This window comes from Eutrigla gurnardus (genome assembly GCF_963514095.1).
Source record: "Eutrigla gurnardus genome assembly, chromosome: 2".
Lineage (NCBI taxonomy): Eukaryota > Metazoa > Chordata > Actinopteri > Perciformes > Triglidae > Eutrigla > Eutrigla gurnardus.
Window position 1 is genome coordinate 5,201,436 of NC_139916.1, and position 23,202 is coordinate 5,224,637.

General features: G+C 43.3%; 1 protein-coding gene across 1 annotated transcript; it reads left to right on the forward strand.

The window, feature by feature from the left end:
- Positions 1-145: 145 nt before the first annotated feature.
- LOC311031069 (dynein axonemal heavy chain 1-like) lies at positions 146-23,139 on the forward strand. Its single transcript, XM_084037179.1, has 62 exons — positions 146-267; positions 449-604; positions 778-976; positions 1,087-1,340; positions 1,484-1,696; positions 1,788-1,952; positions 2,403-2,524; positions 2,819-2,924; positions 3,007-3,186; positions 3,305-3,445; positions 3,585-3,748; positions 3,853-3,966; positions 4,050-4,238; positions 4,319-4,424; positions 5,080-5,193; positions 5,273-5,422; positions 5,844-5,930; positions 6,045-6,231; positions 6,326-6,417; positions 6,498-6,652; positions 6,722-6,899; positions 6,977-7,171; positions 7,282-7,401; positions 7,834-7,992; positions 8,117-8,215; positions 8,295-8,435; positions 8,656-8,816; positions 8,901-9,058; positions 9,243-9,416; positions 9,755-9,933; positions 10,181-10,405; positions 10,556-10,752; positions 11,119-11,254; positions 11,423-11,631; positions 11,765-11,936; positions 12,356-12,547; positions 12,635-12,745; positions 12,878-13,063; positions 13,155-13,346; positions 13,468-13,635; positions 13,747-13,938; positions 14,120-14,251; positions 14,631-14,756; positions 14,893-15,012; positions 15,241-15,390; positions 15,518-15,678; positions 16,083-16,308; positions 16,482-16,677; positions 16,813-16,964; positions 17,071-17,267; positions 17,364-17,508; positions 17,742-17,900; positions 18,466-18,597; positions 18,710-18,880; positions 18,990-19,169; positions 19,400-19,576; positions 19,931-20,101; positions 20,315-20,445; positions 21,284-21,428; positions 21,777-21,983; positions 22,452-22,683; positions 23,007-23,139. Exons 1-62 carry the CDS (start codon positions 166-168, stop codon positions 23,126-23,128), a joined length of 9,972 nt encoding a protein of 3,323 aa, XP_083893305.1. The 5' UTR covers positions 146-165; the 3' UTR covers positions 23,129-23,139.
- The last annotated feature ends 63 nt before the right edge of the window (positions 23,140-23,202 follow it).

Below are 23,202 nucleotides of genomic sequence, written 5' to 3' on the forward strand. Positions count from 1 at the left end.
CACATGCTCATGTTCTAATCTTTGAATTTGCACGCTCTGATATGAAATGAAACGTGAGTTGATGGCTTCTTAGTGGTTAGAGTGAATAGAGGAAACTGTCGACTGATTGCTTCACATGTCTGCAGGTTGACAGCTATTGTGTGGCCTCAAAGGATAATCAGCCAGATGGAAGCTGTCGCCGTCCAGCATGCGGAGGATGAGAAGCGCTTCCATGATATCCAGCTGGTCGACCAGAGCAACTATCAGAAGGACCTTGACTCCCTACAGGTCAGCTGAGCAAGACTCCGGAGAGTAGCCTCGTTTGGACGGATCCCTTTATAATTTGTATTTTTTTTGCTTGTGAGCTCTCATTTCTAAAGTCATCCACTCTAGAGCATAATTTATTATTAGTTAATGTTAGAAATGTAAGGTTCAGTAGAAGTAAGTGTGTGTGTAACTGTTTTTATAGATGCTGGTTACTGGGTTTAGCGGTCATGCTGACGCTGACCAGGCCCATGTGATGGCCAACAAGGTGAGGCATATAAGCAAGAAGCTTGAGGAGTGTCAGACAATGGCTCAGACCTACAACACCAGAGAACGTCTGTTTGGCATTCCTGTCACCAATGTAAGTGAAAGAGAATCCATCAAACGATGTCTAGATACATTTTGTCAATCGAGATGCCAGACTATATCCTCTTGTTTTGAACTGCTAAACAAACAGGGAAATAATATACTATATATATACTATAATATTGGTCATGCTTTTTCTGACAAGGAAATTGTACATATGTATTCCAGAATGATCAGCTGCAGAAGCTGCTTCAGGACTTCCAGCCCTTTAAAGACCTATGGATCACCACCTCTAAATGGCTATGTTGGCATGCGAGCTGGTTAAATGACCCCCTGTCTTCCATAGACCCTGAGCAGCTTGAGCGCAACGTTACAGATGCCCACAAGACCATGCAGAAATGTATTAAACAGTTCAAGGACATTCCTGGTCGGTGACACCTCTATCTGCATTCAAACGTGACAAAATGTGATTGTTAATATGCCTGATGTATTTTATTTTTCTTGGCCCATTTTGACTTTTGTCTGACACGTCCCCAGACTGCCTGATGGTAGCATCTGCAATCCACAGCAAGATAGAGGACTTCTATGCTCACGTTCCTCTGATCCGGAGCCTGAGGAACCCAGTGATGAGGAGCCGCCACTGGGAGAAGCTTTCAGAACTCATTCAAATGAAAGTTATGCCCAAAGCCAAACTGACCTTCACTCACTACCTAGAGCTGGGCCTCCACAACCACGTGGATGACATCGCTCGGGTGGCTGAGGTGGCTGGGAAAGAGTATACCATTGAACAGGTACGTTTGAACAGAATTTCAGCAGTTACATTTTGATTTATTTAAACATTTTTTTTACAGAATGATGGTGTAACAGAAGCGTAGTGATTTGTGTTGTTTAGAAGCTCTACTCACTGTTTTTTCCCCCACACTTTCTGTCTCAGGCCCTGGAAAAGATGGAACAAGAGTGGTCATCAGTAGACTTTGATGTGTTGCCCTACAAGGAGACGGGCACCTACATCTTGAAGAGCCCAGATGAAGTGTCACAATTGCTGGATGACCACATCGTCATGACACAGAGCATGTCCTTCTCTCCTTTCAAAAAAATATTCGAGAGCCGTATCAACACCTGGGAGAGCAAGCTCAGACTGACTCAAGTACGCACACTCACTGGTGGTCGCTTAGGGTCTTCTATCACTGCCGTGTAGTGTCTTGTGTTGTGCTACTGACCTCTTGTGGTGGTTGCAGGATGTGCTGGAGGAGTGGCTGACATGCCAGAATTCCTGGCTCTACTTGGAACCCATCTTCGGCTCTGATGATATCATCCAGCAGCTGCCTGTGGAGGGGAAAAGATACCAGCAAATGGATCAAATATGGAGGGCCGTCATGAAACGGGCCTTCAAGAATCAAAAGGTCAGAGCTTCCATAGTACTTCGTATTGATAATGCATGTGGCAGATATTTTGGCAACAAATTTTCAGAAATTCAGACTTATTTTCTGTAATAAGTCTATAATAAACTAAATGCAGCCTCAAATCAGTCCCCATTGTTTGATCCCACTTCCATTACAGCATTAAATCATACATATTATTATACTAGGCTCTCAGTTTAGAGTCCTGGCTTCACAATTGTAGTTTTTACTGGTATTTAAAATCACAATATGATATTGTTTAGACCCCGTGACCCTGAATACAGGATAAGCGGTAGACAATGGATGGATGGATGGATATTGTTTAGAATGATAAATCAGAAAAAGTGTAAAATAATATTCATATATAACATATATAATGTTATGGCAGTTTTAATAAAAATGCTTGCTTGATTGTTGTTAACTGTTAATGTGTCTTTCTGCATTTCTCTTTAGGTGATTGAGCTTTGTCCAGATTCTCATCTACTAGCCAAATTGAAAAAGTGCAACGCACTATTGGAACAGGTACAGAAGGGTCTCAGTGAATACTTGGAGAAAAAACGAGGCTCCTTCCCAAGGTGAGCCTCACTGAAAGTGTCCTGAAGTTCCCCTGGCTTTCTGGTGGTGATAATAATAATAATAATAATAATAATAATAATAATAATAATAATAATACTAGAGTTAGGGTGCGTTGATCTTTTTTCATATGATGTGAACAAACTTGCCAGTGAGCAGCCAAAGAAACTTCCTTTGGTTGGGGGTGGCTGTGAAAAGAAAAACTAGCAATACCTTGTATCAAAAACGAAAGAACGCAACTTGAACAAACAAAGTATATGGGGACTGATTTGCTAAACTTTGACACACTTTTTTAGGTTTTACTTCCTGTCGGATGATGAGCTCCTGGAGATACTCTCCCAGACCAAAGATCCTACTGCTGTACAACCGCATTTGCGCAAATGCTTTGAGAACATTTCATTGGTTTGTTGTTTCTTTGATTTCATATATAACTAAAAATATAACATGCTTACTACATGAGACTGAAGCTCTTGTTGGTTCTCAGCTTAAATTCCAGCCAGATCTTCAGATCACACATATGTACTCTGGAGACGGGGAGGAGGTGAAGCTGTCTCTGCCGGTGTGGCCGACTGGAAACGTGGAGGACTGGCTAAGGGATGTGGAGAAATCTATGAAGACCACATTGAGGGATAACATTGACCGCTCGCTCAAAGTCTACGCAGAGGTCTGTGACACTAACTCTCACTTTGATGTGCTTTCTACTCTTGTATCACTTGTTTGTACAATTTCAAGGCAGATTGAAGTTGTTCAGTTTTTGTATAATCTTTATGTGCATCCCTCAGCAACCTCGTGAGAAGTGGGTGTTATCCTGGCCTGGTCAAGTGGTGATAGCTGGCTGTCAGGTTTTCTGGACTGCTGAGGTGTCGGAGGCCCTGGAGAAGGAAGACTTGGCCAAACGCCTTTATCCCCAACTACAAACACAGGTGTGGAATATGGGACCCCTATTCAAACTAAATAACATTTAAATATCCATAACTGGTGAAAAATATACACGTTTACAAGTAACATTGTGCATACTGCAGTATGCTGACCTTCTTAAGACGTTCCCTTTTGTTTCTGAAGCTGGAAGACTTGGTGCAGCTGGTGAGAGGAGGTCTGTCTAAGATGCAACGAGCTGTGCTGTCGGCCCTCATCGTCATAGACGTCCATGCTAAGGATGTTGCAGCCAACCTGGTCCAGCAGAAAGTCTCCAGCATCAATGACTTTGAGTGGATCAGCCAGCTCAGGTTATCTGTTTGTCTGTCACTACTGATTTTAGACTCCACTGCATTCTATTATTCTACAGTATGGATGCAGAATGAGATTGATACTGATCTCATACTGTTTGTAGATATTACTGGGCAAAAGATGACTTGTACATCCGTGCAGTGAACGCAGAGTTTCTGTATGGATACGAGTACCTTGGTAATTCTGGACGTCTGGTCATCACCCCGCTCACTGACAGGTAGTTAAGTATAATGTCGTCTACTCTGTTGTTTTCTGACTGTCATATGCTCTTTTGAATACACCACCTCCTCCCTCTGTCAGATGCTACCTGACCCTAACAGGAGCTCTACACCTGCAGTTTGGAGGAGCTCCCGCAGGTCCAGCAGGGACAGGAAAGACTGAAACCACCAAAGATCTGGGAAAGGCACTGGCTATCCAGACGGTTGTTTTCAACTGCTCTGATCAGCTTGACTTCATGGCTATGGGCAAGTTTCTCAAAGGGCTGGCCAGGTGAGAGGCAGGTGATAAAGTGTGATAGCATGCTGTTAAATATCAAACATCGTCCATCAATCCTGACTTCCTGTTTACAGCTCCGGGGCTTGGGCATGCTTTGATGAGTTTAATCGTATTGACGTGGAAGTGTTGTCGGTGGTGGCACAACAGATGACCACTATACAAAAGGCCCAACAGCAAAGGGTGAGAAGAGGCTGGTTCACTTAGAGATTCATGTGCTGGTAGATACTTAACCCCAGATTACCTCTTTGTACAAGTACTGTGCATAAATACAGTGAGTATATCCATTTTGTGTATTGATGTTGTACTTTTTTTCTATTGCATTTCAAGAAAAAAAAACAAATTAAAACTAAATTGTATATTTTCTCATATATTTGAGTTGAATAAACTAAACTTCCTGGAGCAACTGCAGATACAAGCATTACTATAGATAGTATTGTTATTTAAAATCCAACATAGGTTCTGATACATTACTTAGTTACACATATCTGAATCAAGAATCAAATATGATTGTATTGACAAATGTTGCTTATATTTGTCAGTGACGATGACAGAGTAAGTTAGAAAACGGTTCAATATTATACATCGCTAGTCTTTGCAATGGTTTGACTACAGAATAATGTTTTTTATACAAGATTATCTCTTAAAATATGCAGGTTTTTTGCACAGATTAGTCACCAATATAGAATGTTGGTCAGTCAGCTTCAGCACCGTACTGTACCGTTTTAAAGAATTAAAGTAAAGACTTAGGAAGTAAGAAAAATATATACATTTTTACCACCACTGCATTCCACCCATACGTACCTGTAAGGTAATTGTGTGTGTGTTGTGTTTTTAGGCAGAGTGGTTTGTGTTTGAGGGGACGGAGATCCCTCTTGTCCCTTCTTGCGCTGTGTTCATCACCATGAATCCTGGTTACGCCGGACGCACCGAACTGCCCGACAATCTCAAGGTTTGAACTTCAATATATCAGTTAAATACCTGAATGATATTGAGGTTAAGCTCAACAAAGGAGACGATGTCTTCTCCAGGCGCTGTTTCGTCCTGTGGCCATGATGGTTCCTGACTATACTATGATAGCTGAGATCTCCCTGTACTCATTTGGCTTCAGCGATGCCAAAGTCCTCTCCAAGAAGATCACCACCACGTTCAAGCTCTCGTCTGAGCAGCTTAGCTCTCAGGTGATGTATGAATGGATCAGTTAAATCTTCAAATACATTTCTATCTACCAAGAAAATACACTATTTGTCCAGGGAAGTGGCTGTAGTTTAGATTATTACATCTATTCACAGCAGGGACCATGTAAAAACATGCATTCATCTCAAGAAAGAAAATGCTTTGTACTAGATTTATACAATAGTTAATTTTCCATCTGGACAGGTGAAACGAAATGATACAATAAAGTGGAGGTGTATGTGATACTGAAAAAGCAATTTAAACAGAAGTTACATTACTTTTAAAAAACTTACATTTTACAGCATTAAACAATAAAATATTGGTATACAGCATGTAGATACATAGTTAACACATTCCTAGGGTGGAAAGATGTGTGTTTCTATAAGAAAAACAAAGATGTGCTGACTTGCTCTTATTTATATGAAGGATCATTATGACTTTGGTATGAGAGCTGTGAAGACTGTGATCTCAGCTGCTGGAAACTTGAAGAGAGAAAATCCCGACATGAATGAGGTTAGACATGTTTTTTTCTTTGTTCATGAAGGCAATAAAGTATGAGAAAGTATGGAGTTTGAAAAACGACTTGTCCAATTAATATAATTCTTCTGCAATCTCGCCGTCTCCCAGGAGTTGATCTGTCTGCGAGCCATTCAAGATGTCAATGTGCCAAAGTTCTTACAGGACGACCTGAAGCTCTTCCGTGGTATCGTGTCTGATCTCTTTCCGGAGACAAAACAGGAGCCAATCAACTATGGCACACTGGAAGAGTCCATGCGTAACGTCTGCATCAAGAAGAACCTGAAAGATGTGGACGGTGAGTGTTTCTGGAAGTTTAGAGAATATGTTTTCAGACGTGCAGGTACCTGTATTTTCAGGATGAGTAGCTGACAATGTTGTGGTGATCACAGGGTATATAAGCAAGTGTATTCAGCTCTATGAGACCACTGTGGTGAGACACGGCCTGATGTTGGTGGGACCTGCTGGATCAGGTAAAACCAAGGTGAGTCTTTTATGGGTCAAAATATCGATTACAGTTTTATTCCCAGTTCTCCAAAGTTGACATTATTGTGTGTGTGTTAGTGTTATGAGATACTAGGTGAGGCTATAACCGCTCTGAAGGGCCAGCTGTCAGTGAGTGGTGGTGTCTATGAGGCGGTTCAGATGTATGTCCTCAATCCCAAGTCCATCACCATGGGACAGCTCTACGGGGAGTACGACTTGCTCACACACGAGTGGTAAGGGAGGCTTTGTTTTACGCAACAAAAAAGTCTCCTACGAGACAAACACAGTTTTTTCTCTTACAGGACAGACGGTATCCTCTCATCCGTCATCCGTGGAGGTGCAGTATCCATGGACAACGGGAAGAAGTGGTACATGTTTGATGGGCCAGTGGATGCTGTGTGGATCGAGAACATGAACACTGTGCTGGATGACAACAAAAAGCTGTGCCTTAGCTCTGGGGAAATCATCAAGCTCACCGATGTAAGGTTAAGTCTCAGTTGTTGTCCCCGTGTTGTGTCCCATGTGCATTCAGACATCTTAAAGTTTCCCCCTTGCAGGTGATGACCATGATGTTCGAGGTGCAGGACTTGGCGGTGGCATCTCCGGCCACAGTGTCTCGCTGTGGGATGGTCTACCTTGAGCCCAGTATCCTGGGCCTTAAGCCTTTTACAGAGTGTTGGCTGAAGCGTGTCCCTGAAGCCCTGACACCGTTCACAAAGCAACTGGATTCCCTGTTTGCCAGGTTCCTGCAGGTGAGACAAGAGACGCAAGCAGGGAATCTTAAAGCTTTTCATTATAGTAGATTATGAAAGTATAAACAATGTGCTGCCTTTTGTTTTTATTTTTCCAAACTTTTTCCCAGGACTCTCTCACTTTTGTCCGCACGTCAGTAAAGGAGGTCATCACATCTCTGGACAGCAACCTTACCTGCAGTCTCCTTAAACTTATGAACTGCTTCTTCAAGCCCTTTGAAATTAGAGAGGTGTGTGCTGCTTTTCCCTGTTAGATTATCATCCATGACATGTATTTCTGTATAGCAAATATGCTGTTGAGGCAACTAGAACACTCATAGGAGTTTTGGCTTTGTATGGTAAATATTGAGTGCTTTAGGGACGCTTTTAAACATTATTTGAATTTGCATTATTTTCATATCCATCTGTTTGGTACGGAAGCCCTGAGAGGCATTAAAAAAATCCAGTGATGCGTTTTCTTTGTATGATCTCAATTGCTTTCTCTCTTAAAAAAGGTGAAAAAATACTTTGGCAGGTCATTTTTTTCTCTTTGTCAGGATAAATGTTCTCATTTCGGCCATTTAGAACATGAAATGTATATAAACAACAAACACAACATCACCCTGTCAAAAACAAAGAGCTTTACCTGTGAACTTTGTTGATTGATCTTTATCGTCTCGTAGGATGAGATGCCACCTCCCCATAAGAACTTGGACCGTGTGAAGGAGCTGATTGAGCCCTGGTTCTTTTTCTCGCTGGTGTGGAGCGTCGGATCCACGGGAGACGCAGACAGCTGTAAGCGCTTCAGTGCCTGGCTCAAGAACAAGATGGCAGAGGAAAAGGTCAGATCAGCATCTCCAGTTTAGCGTCCCGGCACCAAAATAGTTCTAATGTAATTTGTTTTTCCAGCTGGATTATTTCCTGATGGATGTTTTTTTGATTAACATATATCTATGTATCCTTCAGATCGAGTTATGCTTCCCTGAGGAGGGCCTGGTGTATGACTACAGGCTGGACGATGCAGGGATTAGTAACTTTGAAGACGATGAGGAAGATGAAATCAAAGTAAACCTATTGTTCTTCCACCCAAACAATCGGATGCATTTCTGCTTTTCAGTCATTCATCTTTTTGCCTGTGCTCCAGGTGCAGTGGGTCAGCTGGATGAAATACTCAAAGAGCGTTGAAGTCACCCCCGAGACAAATTACGCTGACATCATCGTTCCCACAGCCGACACAGTGAGAATGTCTTTCCTCATGGATATGCTTTTGACCAATAAGAAACCTGTGAGTACATATCTTCATACAAATAATGTAAATGTTTTATGAACATTTTATTCTGAACCACTTATTCAGAATCCAGAAATACATTTTTAATATTTAAATATGTTAATTGCCTTGAAAAAGCACCAAATAGACTAGATTTGTGTGTGTGTGTGTGTGTGTGTGTGTGTGTGTGTGTGTGTGTGTGTGTGTGTGTGTGTGTGTGTGTGTGTGTGTGATCCAGGTGCTCTGCATCGGGCCAGCTGGCACAGGAAAGACCCTGACCATGTCAGACAAACTGCTGAAGAACATGTCTGCCGACTACATCACACACTTCCTCATGTTCTCTGCCCGCACCTCGGCCAACCACACTCAAGATTACATCGACAGTAAGCTGGATAAAAGGTATGACTGTTGCCAGTTTATTTAAGTTACACCAATATATTCGTGGTCGGCTGTTTCAGTGACGTGTGTGTGACTGTGTGTCAGGCGCAAAGGTGTGTTTGGACCTCCAATAGGGAAGCACTTCATCTTGTTCATTGATGACCTAAACATGCCCATGCTGGAGACCTACGGTGCTCAGCCTCCTATTGAGCTGCTGAGGCAGTGGATGGACCACGGAGGCTGGTATGACAGGAAACACATAGGTGAGATTACTGGAGGCCTTATTCAATGTTAACTCTTTATTATCTAGATTAACTAAAAATACACTGTTTGAATGTCTCTAACATTTTCATTTTTACTGTTTTAAAACACAGATTAAGGTTATTTTTACTTCTCATGAATGCAGTCTAATTGGATTGAGCCTCTCTTTGTTTGCTTTCTCCTCAGGGACATTCAAGCACATCGTGGACATCAATTTTGCCTGTGCCATGGGACCCCCGGGTGGAGGCCGGAACCCCGTCACTCAGCGCTTCACACGCCACTTCAACATACTGTCCTTCACTGAAATGGAAGATGCCAGCAAGAAAACCATTTTCTCCACCATTCTGGGCAGTTGGATGGGTGAGTTGTGTAGATAATACCTTTAAAAAAGTGTGGGGAAAAAAAGCTAGCAACAGTTTCTAACTGAATCTTTGTTGTCTTTCAGATGGAAATATGAGTAAAAAGGAACCAGGCAGTAAGTCAGGGTCAGAGAGATAGGAAGTAGACAAAGAGTGCAAAGTGTGTCATTTAATACTCAGCATTAGTTAGTGAAGCTATGATATAGATACAAAACACAAGTTAACACATGTTGACCCAAACTTGTGGAAGTGTACTCTGTAAAAGTATTTTCTCAAAATCCTACATATAGATTTCTTCATGTTTTCACTTCCCTCTTCTGTCCTGCTATTTTTAAACAGGGCCTGTGCCAGCGATCCAGCCGCTGAATGAGCCTCTTGTAGACGCTACTATCAAAGTCTACTCCACCATTACCTCCCAGCTCCTCCCAACTCCAGCCAAGTCCCATTACACCTTCAACCTCAGAGACCTGTCCAAAGTCTTCCAGGGAATCCTCATGGCCGAGGCTGGAATGATAGAGGTAGTCAGGTCCAACAGAAGCACATTCATTTGACATAATCACGTTACTATTATGAAATATAATCAAATCACATTTCTTTTGAAGCAACTAGTATCAGCAGTGTGATGTGTGACTTATGCCTCCCCAGCAATAGATGCAATACTGCCCTAGAATAATCATATATGAATATGTTTGAACTATGGAGAAATGTCTGAAGGATTCAGTCTCAAAACGCCCGGTATAAAACTAGTGCGACTGGTCATTTCAGGACAAATTGCAGCTGCTGCAGCTCTGGTACCATGAAAGCTGTCGGGTTTTCCAAGATCGCTTGGTGTGTGCTGAGGACAGGGACTGGTTTGACAGGCTCCTCAAGGACTGCATCCAGGAGTTTGACTGCACGTTTGAAGAGGCTGTGCCCTGCCAACCTGTCTTCTACGGAGATTTCATGGTTCCTGACCGCAAAGTCTATACACTGATAGCAGACAAAGAAGAGGTGAGAGGTTTTTAACAGCTGACCAGTTTGCGTATGGGTAATTGCATTTTACTTGTGATTGATTTCATTGTGCCCCTCATTCATCTGCTATTTGACTGTATACTTTACCAACATGCTTGGTTTGTTTCACCCCTATGTTACATCATTCAGTTGGCAAAAGTGATGGAGGAATACATGGAAGACTACAACCAGACCAGTACCACCAAGATGAAGCTGGTGCTTTTCATGGATGCCATCGAGCACGTGTGCCGTATCGGCCGCATCCTGCGACAGCCTCTGGGCAATGCCCTGCTGCTTGGAGTGGGTGGGAGTGGGCGTCAGTCACTCACTAAGCTGGCCTCATACATGTGAGATTCCCACACTGTCAACAGGCTAACTTTTATGAAACACAAGGTGTTGCATGTTTACTGTTGCTTACCTGCTGAACTTTTTCCAAAGCATACAGACATTTTTGGATTGATGTCCCGCCTTATGAACAGCTGTTTCCATTGATTTGAGCACACTATCCAAATTAGAACGAGGATACAGTCATGTAATAGCATCATATAACAGTCTGTTGCCTTTGGTTAGCTCAGGTACATGCAGATGCTGTTTTATACATCAAATCGGGAAATTCTTTTAATGTTGAATAATACACAATGTACTGTTAATGTACTAAAACATGCAGGGACCTCTTATGGCCCAGTCCTCACAGTGCGTTTGTCCATCTTCAGGTCAGCATACGAGTGTTTCCAGATTGAGCTGTCTAAGAACTACGGTCAAACAGAGTGGAGGGAAGATATTAAAAGCATCATGCTGAAGGCCGGCCTTGAAAACCAGCAGATCACCTTCCTCTTTGTAGACACACAGGTACTATATATATATCATGATACTATCGTATCACCTGCGATAGTATCACCTCCTTGGAACTCTGTGGTTGGAATGCTTTTGTACTACTTGCAGTAGTGATGTGTTTCTGTTATCTCCAGAAGACGATGCAGCCTTTTACTTATCATTGCCTTTGTGTTCATCTCCCAGATTAAGAGTGAGTCATTCCTAGAGGATGTCAACAACATTTTGAACTCTGGGGATGTTCCCAACCTGTATGCAACAGACGAGCAGGAGAAAATCCTGAGCGCCATGAAGCCAGTGGTGCAAGAGCTGGGCCAACAACCAACTAAAGCCAACTTTATGGCAGCCTACATCCGAAGGGTCCGCAGCAACATCCACACTGTACTCTGCATGAGGTCGTACAAAGTTTAGTACGAGTTTATCACTGAGCCAAAAGCAAATGAAAATCACTTTTAATCTTCTTCTTATATCCATCCTTGTTCTCTCCCTTACTGCTACTCACACTTCTCCCTTTTCCTTCCTGTGCAGTCCTATTGGGGAGGTTTTTCGTGCACGGCTGAGGCAGTTTCCGTCACTGGTGACATGTTGCACCATAGACTGGTTCAGTGCTTGGCCAGAGGAAGCTCTACAGGCTGTCGCCACGTCATTTCTTAATGAGCTGCCGGAGCTAGAAGCCAGCCCCACAGCCATGAGGGGACTGGTAAGGGAGGGAGGGGTGTGTGTGTGTGTGTGTGTGTGTGTGTGTGTGTGTGTGTGTGTGTGTGTGTGTGTGCGTGTGTGTGTGTGTTTCAGTGGGATTTATAGATTTTACATTGTACTAATTGAGAAATCATTCAGTTATTTGAGATAATGTAGCCAGTTGAAAAATCACAGTGCACTGACTTCAACAATATGATGACGAGGAGAATATGAGATGTATGTATACATGGATTTATGAATTAAGAGTGGTCATGAGAAAACAAACATAGGTTAAAAAATTTGGGAGTAACCAAAGAGAAAATGTATTTTTATATCTTGGTAAAATAAGACTTAATGAATAGGAAAAATGTGGAAAAACTACAAAAATCTAAGATACTAAAATATTTTTTCAATCTCTCCCCAAATGATTTCCTCCTCTAGACATTGATGTGTGTGAAGATCCACCGGACGGTGAAGAGGAAGTGTGATCAGTACCTGACTGAGCTTTCTCGACACAACTATGTCACGCCCAAAAGCTACCTGGAATTGCTAAAGATCTTCTTGGATCTCATTGGACGCAAGAAGCAAGAACTGTGCACGGCCCGCCAGCGCATGAAGACTGGCCTGGACAAGGTCAGCCACTCAATTTGAAAAATCACAACATAAATTAAATTTAAGTACATATGCTGCTTAATAAGCACCTTTTCTGTCATCCTGTAGCTTCTTTGCACAGCAGAGGATGTGAGTAAGATGCAGGAGGAGCTGGAGGAGATGAGACCTCTTTTGGAGGAGGCTGCTAAGGACACTGAAGTCACTATGGAGACCATCAAAGTAAGGAAAAACAATACAGAAACTCAGAAATAGTGGAACAAAAAGTGGGGCCAATGTGTCCCATGTATGTCTGTATGACTACCAATATATAACCTAAGGACCATGAGTGTGATTTATACTGTCTGTTGCCAGAAAGACACAGTGGTTGCAGAGGAGACCCGGAATTCAGTGCAAGCAGAGGAAGCCAAGGCTTCAAAGAAAGCCCATTTTGCAGGAGCCATTGCAGCAGACGCCCAAAGAGATTTAGATGAGGCTCTGCCAGCGCTGGATGCTGCCCTCGCCAGCCTCAAGTCTCTCAACAAGAATGATGTCACTGAGGTCCAGGATGTTGATGATGAATGGTGATATTGTTCAAACAGTAATAGATTGCTTATATATAGAATATAACCTGAATGTTTTTTCCCCATAGGTGCGAGCTATGCAGCGACCTCCCCATGGGGTGAAGCTGGTTATTGAGGCGGTGTGTATTATGAAGGGCATCAAGCCCAAAAGGGTACCTGGCGAGAAGCCTGGCTCCAGGATTGATGACTACTGGGAGCCTGGGAAGGGAATGTTACAAGACCCTGGCAGGTTTCTGGAGAGCCTCTTCAAGTTTGATAAGGTAGAGCCCATATCTAATGGATTCATTGTATGTGAAGGATGTTCAATCTGATGCTGCATTGGTAATTTCCTGCTTGGAGATGTGTTAATACCAGCTTTTCTGCTGTCGATCATTTCTGCAGGAAAACATCCCAGATAGCGTGATCAATTTAGTCCAGCCCTACATAGATAATGAGGAATTTCAGCCCGACTCCATTGCCAAGGTTTCCAAAGCCTGTACCTCCATTTGCCAGTGGGTTCGAGCCATGCATATATATCACTTTGTGGCCAAGGGTGTAGAACCTAAAAGGGTAAGAACTGAAATTCACATTTGAGCCATTGGTTATAAATGTAACACATCACAGTCCTTACATGTTTGTCGAATGTCATCCTAACATAAAAACACTTAAATATTTACACAGAAAGCTCTCCAGGAGGCCCAGGAAGACTTAGCAGCGACCCAGTGCATCCTGGATGATGCCAAGGGAAAGCTGGCAGCCGTGGAGGGTGGCATTGCAACTTTGCAGGCCAAGTATCAGGACTGTCTTGCGAAGAAAGATCAACTGGACAACAAGTTTAAGCTATGCCAGGCCCAACTCATCCGAGCAGACAAGGTCAGGAGGAGGGTTAAGATGATACACTTCACTGATCCCCAGGGAGGGAAGGATGTACTGTAACAGGCATTATGTTTTCTCAAATCGCAAGGCAAATCAAAATGCAGTGTCTGATGAGAACACTCAACATATTTAACTTTGTAAATATCGATCGTTGTATAATGACATTGATTTTCCTCAGCTTATAGGCGGACTGGCAGATGAGAAGGTGCGATGGAAGGAAACAGTGCAACATCTGGATTACATGGTCAATAATGTGACAGGCGACGTGCTTCTGACTGCAGGATACGTAGCGTACCTGGGAGCCTTCACTGTAAGTGGGATGTAAGACAGTTAGTATGTGAGTGTTGATACATAATATCATGTGTATAGATACCAAGCGGCAACCTCTGGTTATGAAAAGTGAAGCCAAGGTGGAAGTGCCTTAAACTTGCATTCTCTCAATTATGGAGGCTAACTTTGTTAGCAGCTTCTTTTTTTATCTCTATGTAGTTGTTTTGATTATTGCGGTCATTTGAGTCTGTTTGAGTAACATTTTTTAGGTGAAGGCCTAACACTTCGGGCCCCTGGCCATAGTATCATGATGGTCATTTTTAGTAGGTTACCATAGTTACCATGATTTCCATTCATATTCCTAATTAGTGTTGCACTGTTGGATATTTTGCATGATGGGGCATTGTTTTTGTCTTTAGGGCGAGTACAGGGCAGCCATGGCAGAGGAGTGGCTGCATTGTTTCAAAGAGCTAAGTGTTCCACATACTGACGAACCCAACCTGATCAACACCCTCGGAGATCCAGTCAAGATCCGCTACTGGCAGGTCAGTACCAACCTGTACCCAGCTGACCTCCTCTTAAGATTTTAATTGTTAATAGACCAACTTCAGTGTGCTTTAAGACTTTTTCTATAATTTACCTTTGTTGTCATCATCATACATGTCATTTCTACATGCATAGATATCAGGTTTGCCCAGGGACAACCTATCAGTGGAGAATGGTGTGATTACCCAGTACTCTCTGCGCTGGCCTCTATTCATTGATCCCCAGGGACAAGCAAACAAGTGGATCAAAAAGATGGTGAGGACTCTTGTTACTGTGCTGATCCAACCATAGCTGCAGAGGGTGCAAGTGAGACAAAAAGACAGCGCACATAGCCCTATCAAGATTGAGAATATTCCATCATGTGTAATTAAACTGCATGAACCACAGCGGGGTATCCAGTGCAGATGTTTAAAATGCTGGAAAGCTTCTGAGTGTCTCAGGTAATCCACTGCTCACTCTTACCTGCTTCCTGTTCTCACCCAGGACCAGGACAATGGATTGGAGATTATGAAGCTAAGTGACCGGGACTTCCTCCGCAGTCTTGAGAATGCCATTCGTTTTGGTAAACCCTGCCTCTTGGAGAACGTAGGAGAGGAGTTAGATCCTGCTCTAGAACCTGTCTTGTTGCAACAGGTGAATACATACACACACACACACACTCACACTCACACACACACACACACGTATCCATATATATCCAGTGTTATATGCAAATATCTACCATCCACTGGTCTGCTTACCTCTTATTTTTGGTTCTTAGACATATAAGCACCAAGGCAGTATTCTGTTGAAGCTTGGGGATTCAGTCATTCCTTACCAAGAAGGATTCAGGATGTACATCACCACCAAGTTGCCTAACCCACACTACTCTCCAGAGATCGCCACCAAAGTCACCCTCATTAACTTCACCCTGTCACCCAGGTAACACACATTTTAAACAGATATAAGTTAAATACAAATGTTTAAAACTACGTTTGTAGATTTCACTGAGTTTCTTCAATACACTTCACACAGACACAAAAGTCTGGCTTACCTACATCCGAAATACACAAATGGTATAATTATTGGAATATTATACAAGCATCGCTTGCAATAGTAAGTAAGTGTGTGTATTTGTGTTAATTATTGGTACATATTGGTCGAAAATATTCTGCTTTAAACAACTCAAAATCAAATTTTGAGGTTAGGATTTTGAAGGATAGATTAAAAAAACAGTTTGTGACTATCTATCAGATAGGGAAAACAATAAATTTCAGAAATTAATTTAATTCTAACAATGATGTCTTGGTCTTTTGGTCTGTGTTTGTGTGAATGTGCATTCCCAGTGGTCTCGAGGACCAGCTGCTGGGCCAAGTGGTTGCTGAGGAACGTCCAGACCTGGAGGAGGCAAAGAACCAGCTGATCATCAGCAATGCGAAGATGAAACAAGAGCTGAAAGAAATTGAAGACGAGATCCTGTTTCGACTGAGCTCCACGGAGGGGAACCCTGTGGACAATGAGGAGCTCATCCAAGTGTTGGCGGCTTCCAAGATCAAAGCTGGAGAGATCAAGGTAACAACGTGGGAGAGCTATTTACTCTAATATACTATGTGGTCTAATAGAAAGTTCTTAAATAACTAGCTAACTTAGCTTCATATATGATACTGTTGATGTTTGATGTGCAATCAAACTCATGAGCTACTATTGTTGGATTGTCTTCTAATGCGAGCTGGTTTTACCTGCAGGCCAAAGTGAAGGCGGCGGAGCAGACAGAGCAGGACATTGACGCCACCCGTCAGGAGTATGTGCCGGTGGCCGTCCACACTCAGATCCTCTTCTTCTGCGTGTCGGACCTGTCCAGTGTTGACCCGATGTACCAGTACTCACTGGAGTGGTTCCTTGGCATTTTCATGGCTGGCATCGCCAACTCTGAGAGAGCAGGTAGAAAGAAATTCCACAGTCATGCTCTCCGATTGCAAGATTATGCACAGAGTTATGTCAGTGCAGATGGAAAAATGACGAGAATGTTTATCACATTGAAACCAGATGTGAAAATATTTTCTGTTTTTCTCACAGACACAGTGGAGAAGAGAATTTCCAACATCAATGACTTCTTTACCTTCAGCCTATACAGCAACGTGTGCCGCAGCTTGTTTGAGAAGCACAAACTCATGTTCGCCTTTCTGCTGTGCGCTCGCATCATGATGAATGAGAACAAAATCGATATGGTGAGGAGTTTTGCACCTCCCTCCCTTTTATTTAATTTCCTGTAGGAACTCCTACACACACAGAAATTGAGTTAATCCAAGTACATTTGATGAATCTGTGTTGCAGGCTGAGTGGCGCTACCTGTTATCTGGAGGGGTGACCACTCGAGAGTTGACCAACCCAGCAGTGGGTTGGCTGTCAGACCGCGCCTGGCAGGACATCCTGGGCCTCAGTGCTCTGGACAACTTCAGCAACCTGGCGGACAGCTTCATCGTACATCTGCAGGCTTTCAAGAGAATTTTTGACAGCGACCAGCCTCACAGGCATGCATAGATAACCGCCGTGTTAACAAATGCACACTCGTTTCCTTAATTTGTACCGTGAAGAAGCTGTGAGTGCATGTGTATGTTTGCCTATAGGGAGCCTCTCCCAGGAGAGCTGGACACAGAGATGGACTCATTCCAGAAGCTGTTGGTCCTGCGCTGTCTGAGGGCTGACTGTCTTGTTCAAGGCCTGCAGGACTTTGTCTCGGCTCAGCTGGGACAACGCTTCATTGAGCCTCAGGTAGAGTCACGCTCTTGCCTTAATGATGATGTTAAAACCAATATGTATGCAGTGACACAAAGTCAGTCGTACCTCTGTGACAGTTGCATAGAAGTGATAATATTAAAATGTCAATAATGGTTCAGTTTGTTTTGGCTTGGGTGTGCAGCAGTGCAAACATGGGTTACGGTATGTCTGTCCTCTACACGATGTAACAGCATCAAGTTACTACTACTATCTCCATCTTTCCACAGACATCAGACCTGTCCGTGGTCTTCACAGAGTCATCCCCCTCCACCCCCCTCATCTTCGTCCTGTCCCCTGGCACTGACCCTGCAGCTGACCTCTACAAGTTTGCTGACATCATGCAGTTCTCCAAGAAAATGAGTGCCATCTCTCTGGGCCAGGGCCAGGTCAGGGCCAGGGGGGTGCTTGGGAATTCTCTCTCTCTCTCTCTCACACCCACACTCACTCAAACTTGCATACACTCTCTCTGACCCTGGGGAAATGCACTGTAAGACACTTTCTCACAGAACCAGGCCGTTCTCATTTGTCTTCAGAATGGCCACCGCTGTGCTAATTGTTTTCTCTATTTATGGCCATAGGCAAGGACAATGTACGCTACAACTTTGACAGATGCTAGATTCCAGGACACCATAAATGAGCTCTAAGAATAACCATAAAAACACCATGTGTAGGTTTTAGGATAACTCCTGAGACAAATGTCTCCCATTAACGCTCTCCCCCTGTGGCTGTTTAATAGGTGTTACTGTGTATTTATCACATTATTTGCAATTATGTGAGTTAGACTCGGGGCTGTTCCTTCACCTGTCCTCAGTTTCTGTCTACATTGAACCGAGGGCTCTGAAGCCTTTCTGAAAGACTACTCTTCTAGGAAACTGTTACCTATTGTCACGGTAAACTGACATGGTTATCTTCACACCTGCCTCTTTATTCTGCTGCTGCTGTCTGATTCAGGGCCCCTGTGCTGAGATCTTGATGCACGCTGCTATGGAAAGAGGTCACTGGGTCTTCTTTCAAAACTGTCACCTGGCACCCAGCTGGATGCCTGCCCTGGAGAGACTCATTGAAAACATCAACCCAGTAAAGGTCAGCAAGTATGCACACATGCCGTACTGTACTACTATTGTAGTATTGCATGTTAGACAAGCCTTGCCGGTGTTAATTAATGCCGTTACTGCCTCACAACCCCCCCAAACAGGTGCACAAGGAGTTCCGTCTGTGGCTCACAAGTCTCCCCAGCAACCAGTTCCCAGTGTCCATTCTCCAAAATGGGTCAAAGATGACCATCGAGCCTCCGAAGGGAATCAAGGCTAATCTACAGAAAAGTTACCTGAGGCTCACCAGTGATTTTATCTCCTCATCCACCAAGGTCTGCCTAGAGTTCAGTCTGTTCCTGCTCATCACATGTACCACCTTTTGGATCCCTTTTAAAGCATCTAGTATCTGTGACTTATCCTCTCCTCTCCTCTCCTCTCCAGACAACACACCTCAAGTCTCTGCTCCTGTCTCTGTGTCTCTTCCACGGAATCGCTCTGGAGCGAAGGAAGTTCGGCCCCCTGGGCTTTAACATCCCCTACGACTTCACCGACGGCGACCTGAACATCTGCATCAGCCAACTCAAAATGTTCCTGGATGAGTACCAGGACATCCCATACAAGGTGGGGGGGGGGGGAGAAGGCTTCTGTCAATATTTAACAGCCTGTTAAAACAACAATAGCTCAATCACACTGATCCTTTCTCCTCCTAACTTATCATGCGTCACACACAGCTGTATTACTCACTGTTAATTGCTTTTGTGACATGCTTTATTTAATCTGCTGAGAGTTTAGGTATAAACTGAGACAGAGAATATTTGTGTGTTTGAGTTTATTTTCCCCCATCTGTCCAGGTGCTAAAATACACTGCGGGGGAGATTAATTATGGCGGCCGTGTGACAGATGATTGGGACAGACGATGTCTGCTCAGTGTGCTGGAGGACTTCTACTGTCCAGCTGTGCTCAATGAAGACCACGTCTACTCTTCATCTGGAGTCTACCGGCAGATAGACACGAGTCTGGATATCAAGGTTAGATCAACGCAGGACTTAGACCTGACCTTTGTCACCATGACTTGGTATAGTCCAAAACTGTATTTTCAAAGGTTCAGGAATCACAGTGTCAGTCTATAAAACATGACGATATCTTTGTGATTTAATGACATATCATTAAAAAGACCAATTTATTTTAAAGCAGAAAAAACTCAAACTTTTATGAAAATAATCATTACATTTAAGTCTATTCACTATACTTGTTAAGTTGTGTATAAGATTAGTTTTAAAAACCGACACGACTGAAAATGATATATTCTATAAATCAAAGAACATCATCTTATGACGTGCTGACTATCAAACTAATTGATGACCCGGCAATTCTGACTCTAGGGTTACTTGGCGTACGTTCGTGGTTTGCCCATCAATGATAGACCCGAGGTCTTCGGTCTCCATGACAACGCCAACATCAGCTTTGCCCAGAATGAGACTTTCACACTGCTGGGAGCCGTGGTTCGTCTCCAGCCTCGAGCCGCATCTGCTGGGGGCAAAACCCTGGAGGAGGTACAGAAATCGAATGATTTGATTCCTTTTAGTACGACTTGCATCGTATTTGAGTTTGTACATGAGCTCAGTGCAGATTCAGAGGTGCGGGACGACAGAAAACGTCATCATTTCCTCCTTCAACGAGGTTTTAGCTGAACATACTTCATTGAGCAGTGCTTAGCATCCTGTCAGGTATTTACTGTAATGTGTGTGTCTCTTCCTCTACTGCAGATAGTGGAGGAGATAGTGGCAGGCATCGTTGAAAAGATTCCTCAGCCTTTCAGCGTTCAGGAGGTGATGGAAAAGTACCCGGTCCTCTATGAAGAGTCCATGAACACAGTGCTCATCCAGGAGGTCATCAGGTAACATCGGGCTGTGCTAAAAGATAACAAACCACACTGCAGGTTTCCATGAGGTCATAATAGTGATACAGTTCGGTCATTCTTTGAGATTCAAGAAAGAAACGGCCGTCGACAATAATTAGCAGTTTGCAGTTTGGTCAAGTGGTAAGTTAAAAAATAGTCATTCAATCTGTAACCAACGGTGATGTAATATCACTATTGGAATCCAGTAGCTGAAATTGTACCCTTCAAAAGTCCCAGCCAGTCACCGTGATGACATGGCTTTGTAATCATACTGTATTAATAACAGCTTTTTCATTTTGGATACGTGTAAACTGCTATAACTGGTGATGTCAGCAACAGGCCAAAGGAGGTTTGCTAAATTATCAGTCAATGGTCCCATTAGCCCATTAATATATTATGTTCCTTTTTATACTGTGGGGCGGTCAAATCTTTTCAAATGTTTGGGTTTAAGTGTTGTTGTCCAGATCTTATAAATATAATATAATATATATAATATTTTTCCTGTCTGTTTGTGCAATTTTTTGTCCTTGGATTTTACTTTTATGAACTTTGGCTGGGAAGTTTTGACCATAGTTACTTAATAGTAATTAACATATTACTTATTGAGATTTGAATCTACATCTAATCAATATAAGACATCAAACTTATATCAGCTTTGAGAACAGATTTGGAAATAAGTGAATGTTTATTTTATATTTTCCTGCCCTTTGTGACTTTTCATTGCTATGTGTTTGTCTTTTTGCAACTTGATGACTGAGTTGTACTGGATCAGGTATTGCCAGTTTAAGTCATTAGTACTACTAGTAATTGGTCCGTGTCTCTTTTGGTCTTTCAGGTACAACAAGCTGCTGGCGGTCATCTCTCAGAGTCTCAGTGATATTGTGAAGGCTCTGAAGGGTTTAGTGGTGATGTCATCAGAATTGGAGCTTATGGCCAACAGCTTATTCAACAACGTGGTGCCTGATATGTGGAAAACCAAGGTAAGACACACCCACAACAGTTATTCTCCTTCTGGTTCACCAACGGGTGACAGTGGCGTTGCTCAGAGGTTGTAACCACTGTAAATTCAACATTTTTCAAAATCCTACTGAGAAATTGTATTTTTAAACAATGACCTTGTTAGATGTGAATACATTTAAAAATGCTGTTGGCAGGTGTGTTTTATTGGATGCAGTTAGGGGTGAGACTTGGACATTTCTGAGTGTTTTCAGTGGACAGGATATCAGATCAACATGTGGTTCATCGTTTATGCCGCTCTAATAATTCCAAGCCCTGCTTTTGAAGATTACATGGCTCTTTGATGGCCACGTGTCTCTCTCTCCCTCCAGGCATACCCGTCTCTGAAGCCCCTGGCCTCCTGGGTGTCGGACCTGCTTCAGAGGATCAATTTCCTGCAGGGATGGATCGATAATGGCATTCCACCTGTTTTCTGGATTAGCGGCTTCTTTTTCCCCCAGGCTTTTCTCACCGGAACCCTCCAGAATCACGCCCGCCGCTTTAGGACCTCCATCGACACAATTGGATTTGACTTTGAGGTCAGACAGTAAGCTGGTGTATGTCTGCAAGTCTGTGCCATTGCCATTGTTTCTGCCCCGCTAGCTAAAAACACAAGTTTTTCAGATCCATCCATCCATCCATTATCAATCACCACGTATCCCATTCGGGGTCACAAGGGGGCTGGAGCCGATCCCAGCTTACGTTGGTCGAGGACATGGTCCACCCTGGACAGGTCGCAAGTCTTACACAGGGCTGAAACTTAGAGACAAATAAGCATTCACACTCACACCTTCAGGCAATTTAGAGTCATCCATTAACCTGCATGTCTTTGGACTGTGGGAGGAAGTCAGAGTACCGAGGAGAACATGCAAACTCCACACAGAAGGAACCCAGAGTCCCTGATTCCAGATTTAGCACTACATATTTATCAATTTAACTCAACTGTGTATGAATATTTGAAGATTTACTTTCTCACCCAAGTTCTTTTGTAATCCTTTCTCTCTCAGGTAGTGAAGTCAACGTCCGAGATAACAGAGAGACCGAGCACAGGCTGCTACATCCAAGGTCTATTCCTGGAGGGGGCTCGCTGGGATAACGAAGCAGGTCAACTCACCGAGTCCAGGCCCAAAGAGCTCTACACAGAGATGGCCGCCCTCTGGCTGATCCCCAAACCCAACCGCCAACCTCCAACCTCTGGCTTCTACGTCTGCCCCATCTACAAGACCCTCACACGGGCTGGTAATTACACAGCTATACTACAATTCAGACAAGTTTTTTATTGTGCCATTTTTTTCCAGGTGTAATAACCCTGGTTTTCAGTGGGACTAGGTGTCGGGCTGCTTGCTCTAGTGTTTGTGTGTATCTCCTTTTGGTGGTTTTATTACTCACCCAAAATAGCCTCCAGTTAGTGTCTCGTTTCACGAAGCGTCTTAAAGTGCAGCTCTGTATTTTCCATCCACAGCAGCACGGTAGCCAACACCTTGTGTGGCTCAGGAACACTTGACGTGATGGAAAAAAATGCAAATGTCTTGGTGACACCGAACCGCTTTGTGTGCTTCTAGGGACTTTGTCCACGACCGGTCATTCCACCAACTATGTGATGGCGGTGGAGCTGGCGACAGATCACAGCCAGAGACACTGGATCAAACGGGGCGTCGCCCTCATCTGTGCACTCAACTTCTAAATACTGGCACATTTTTTCATCCACCACAAAAACAAACACCCGACTTCATACCATATCTATGTTTTACATGACGA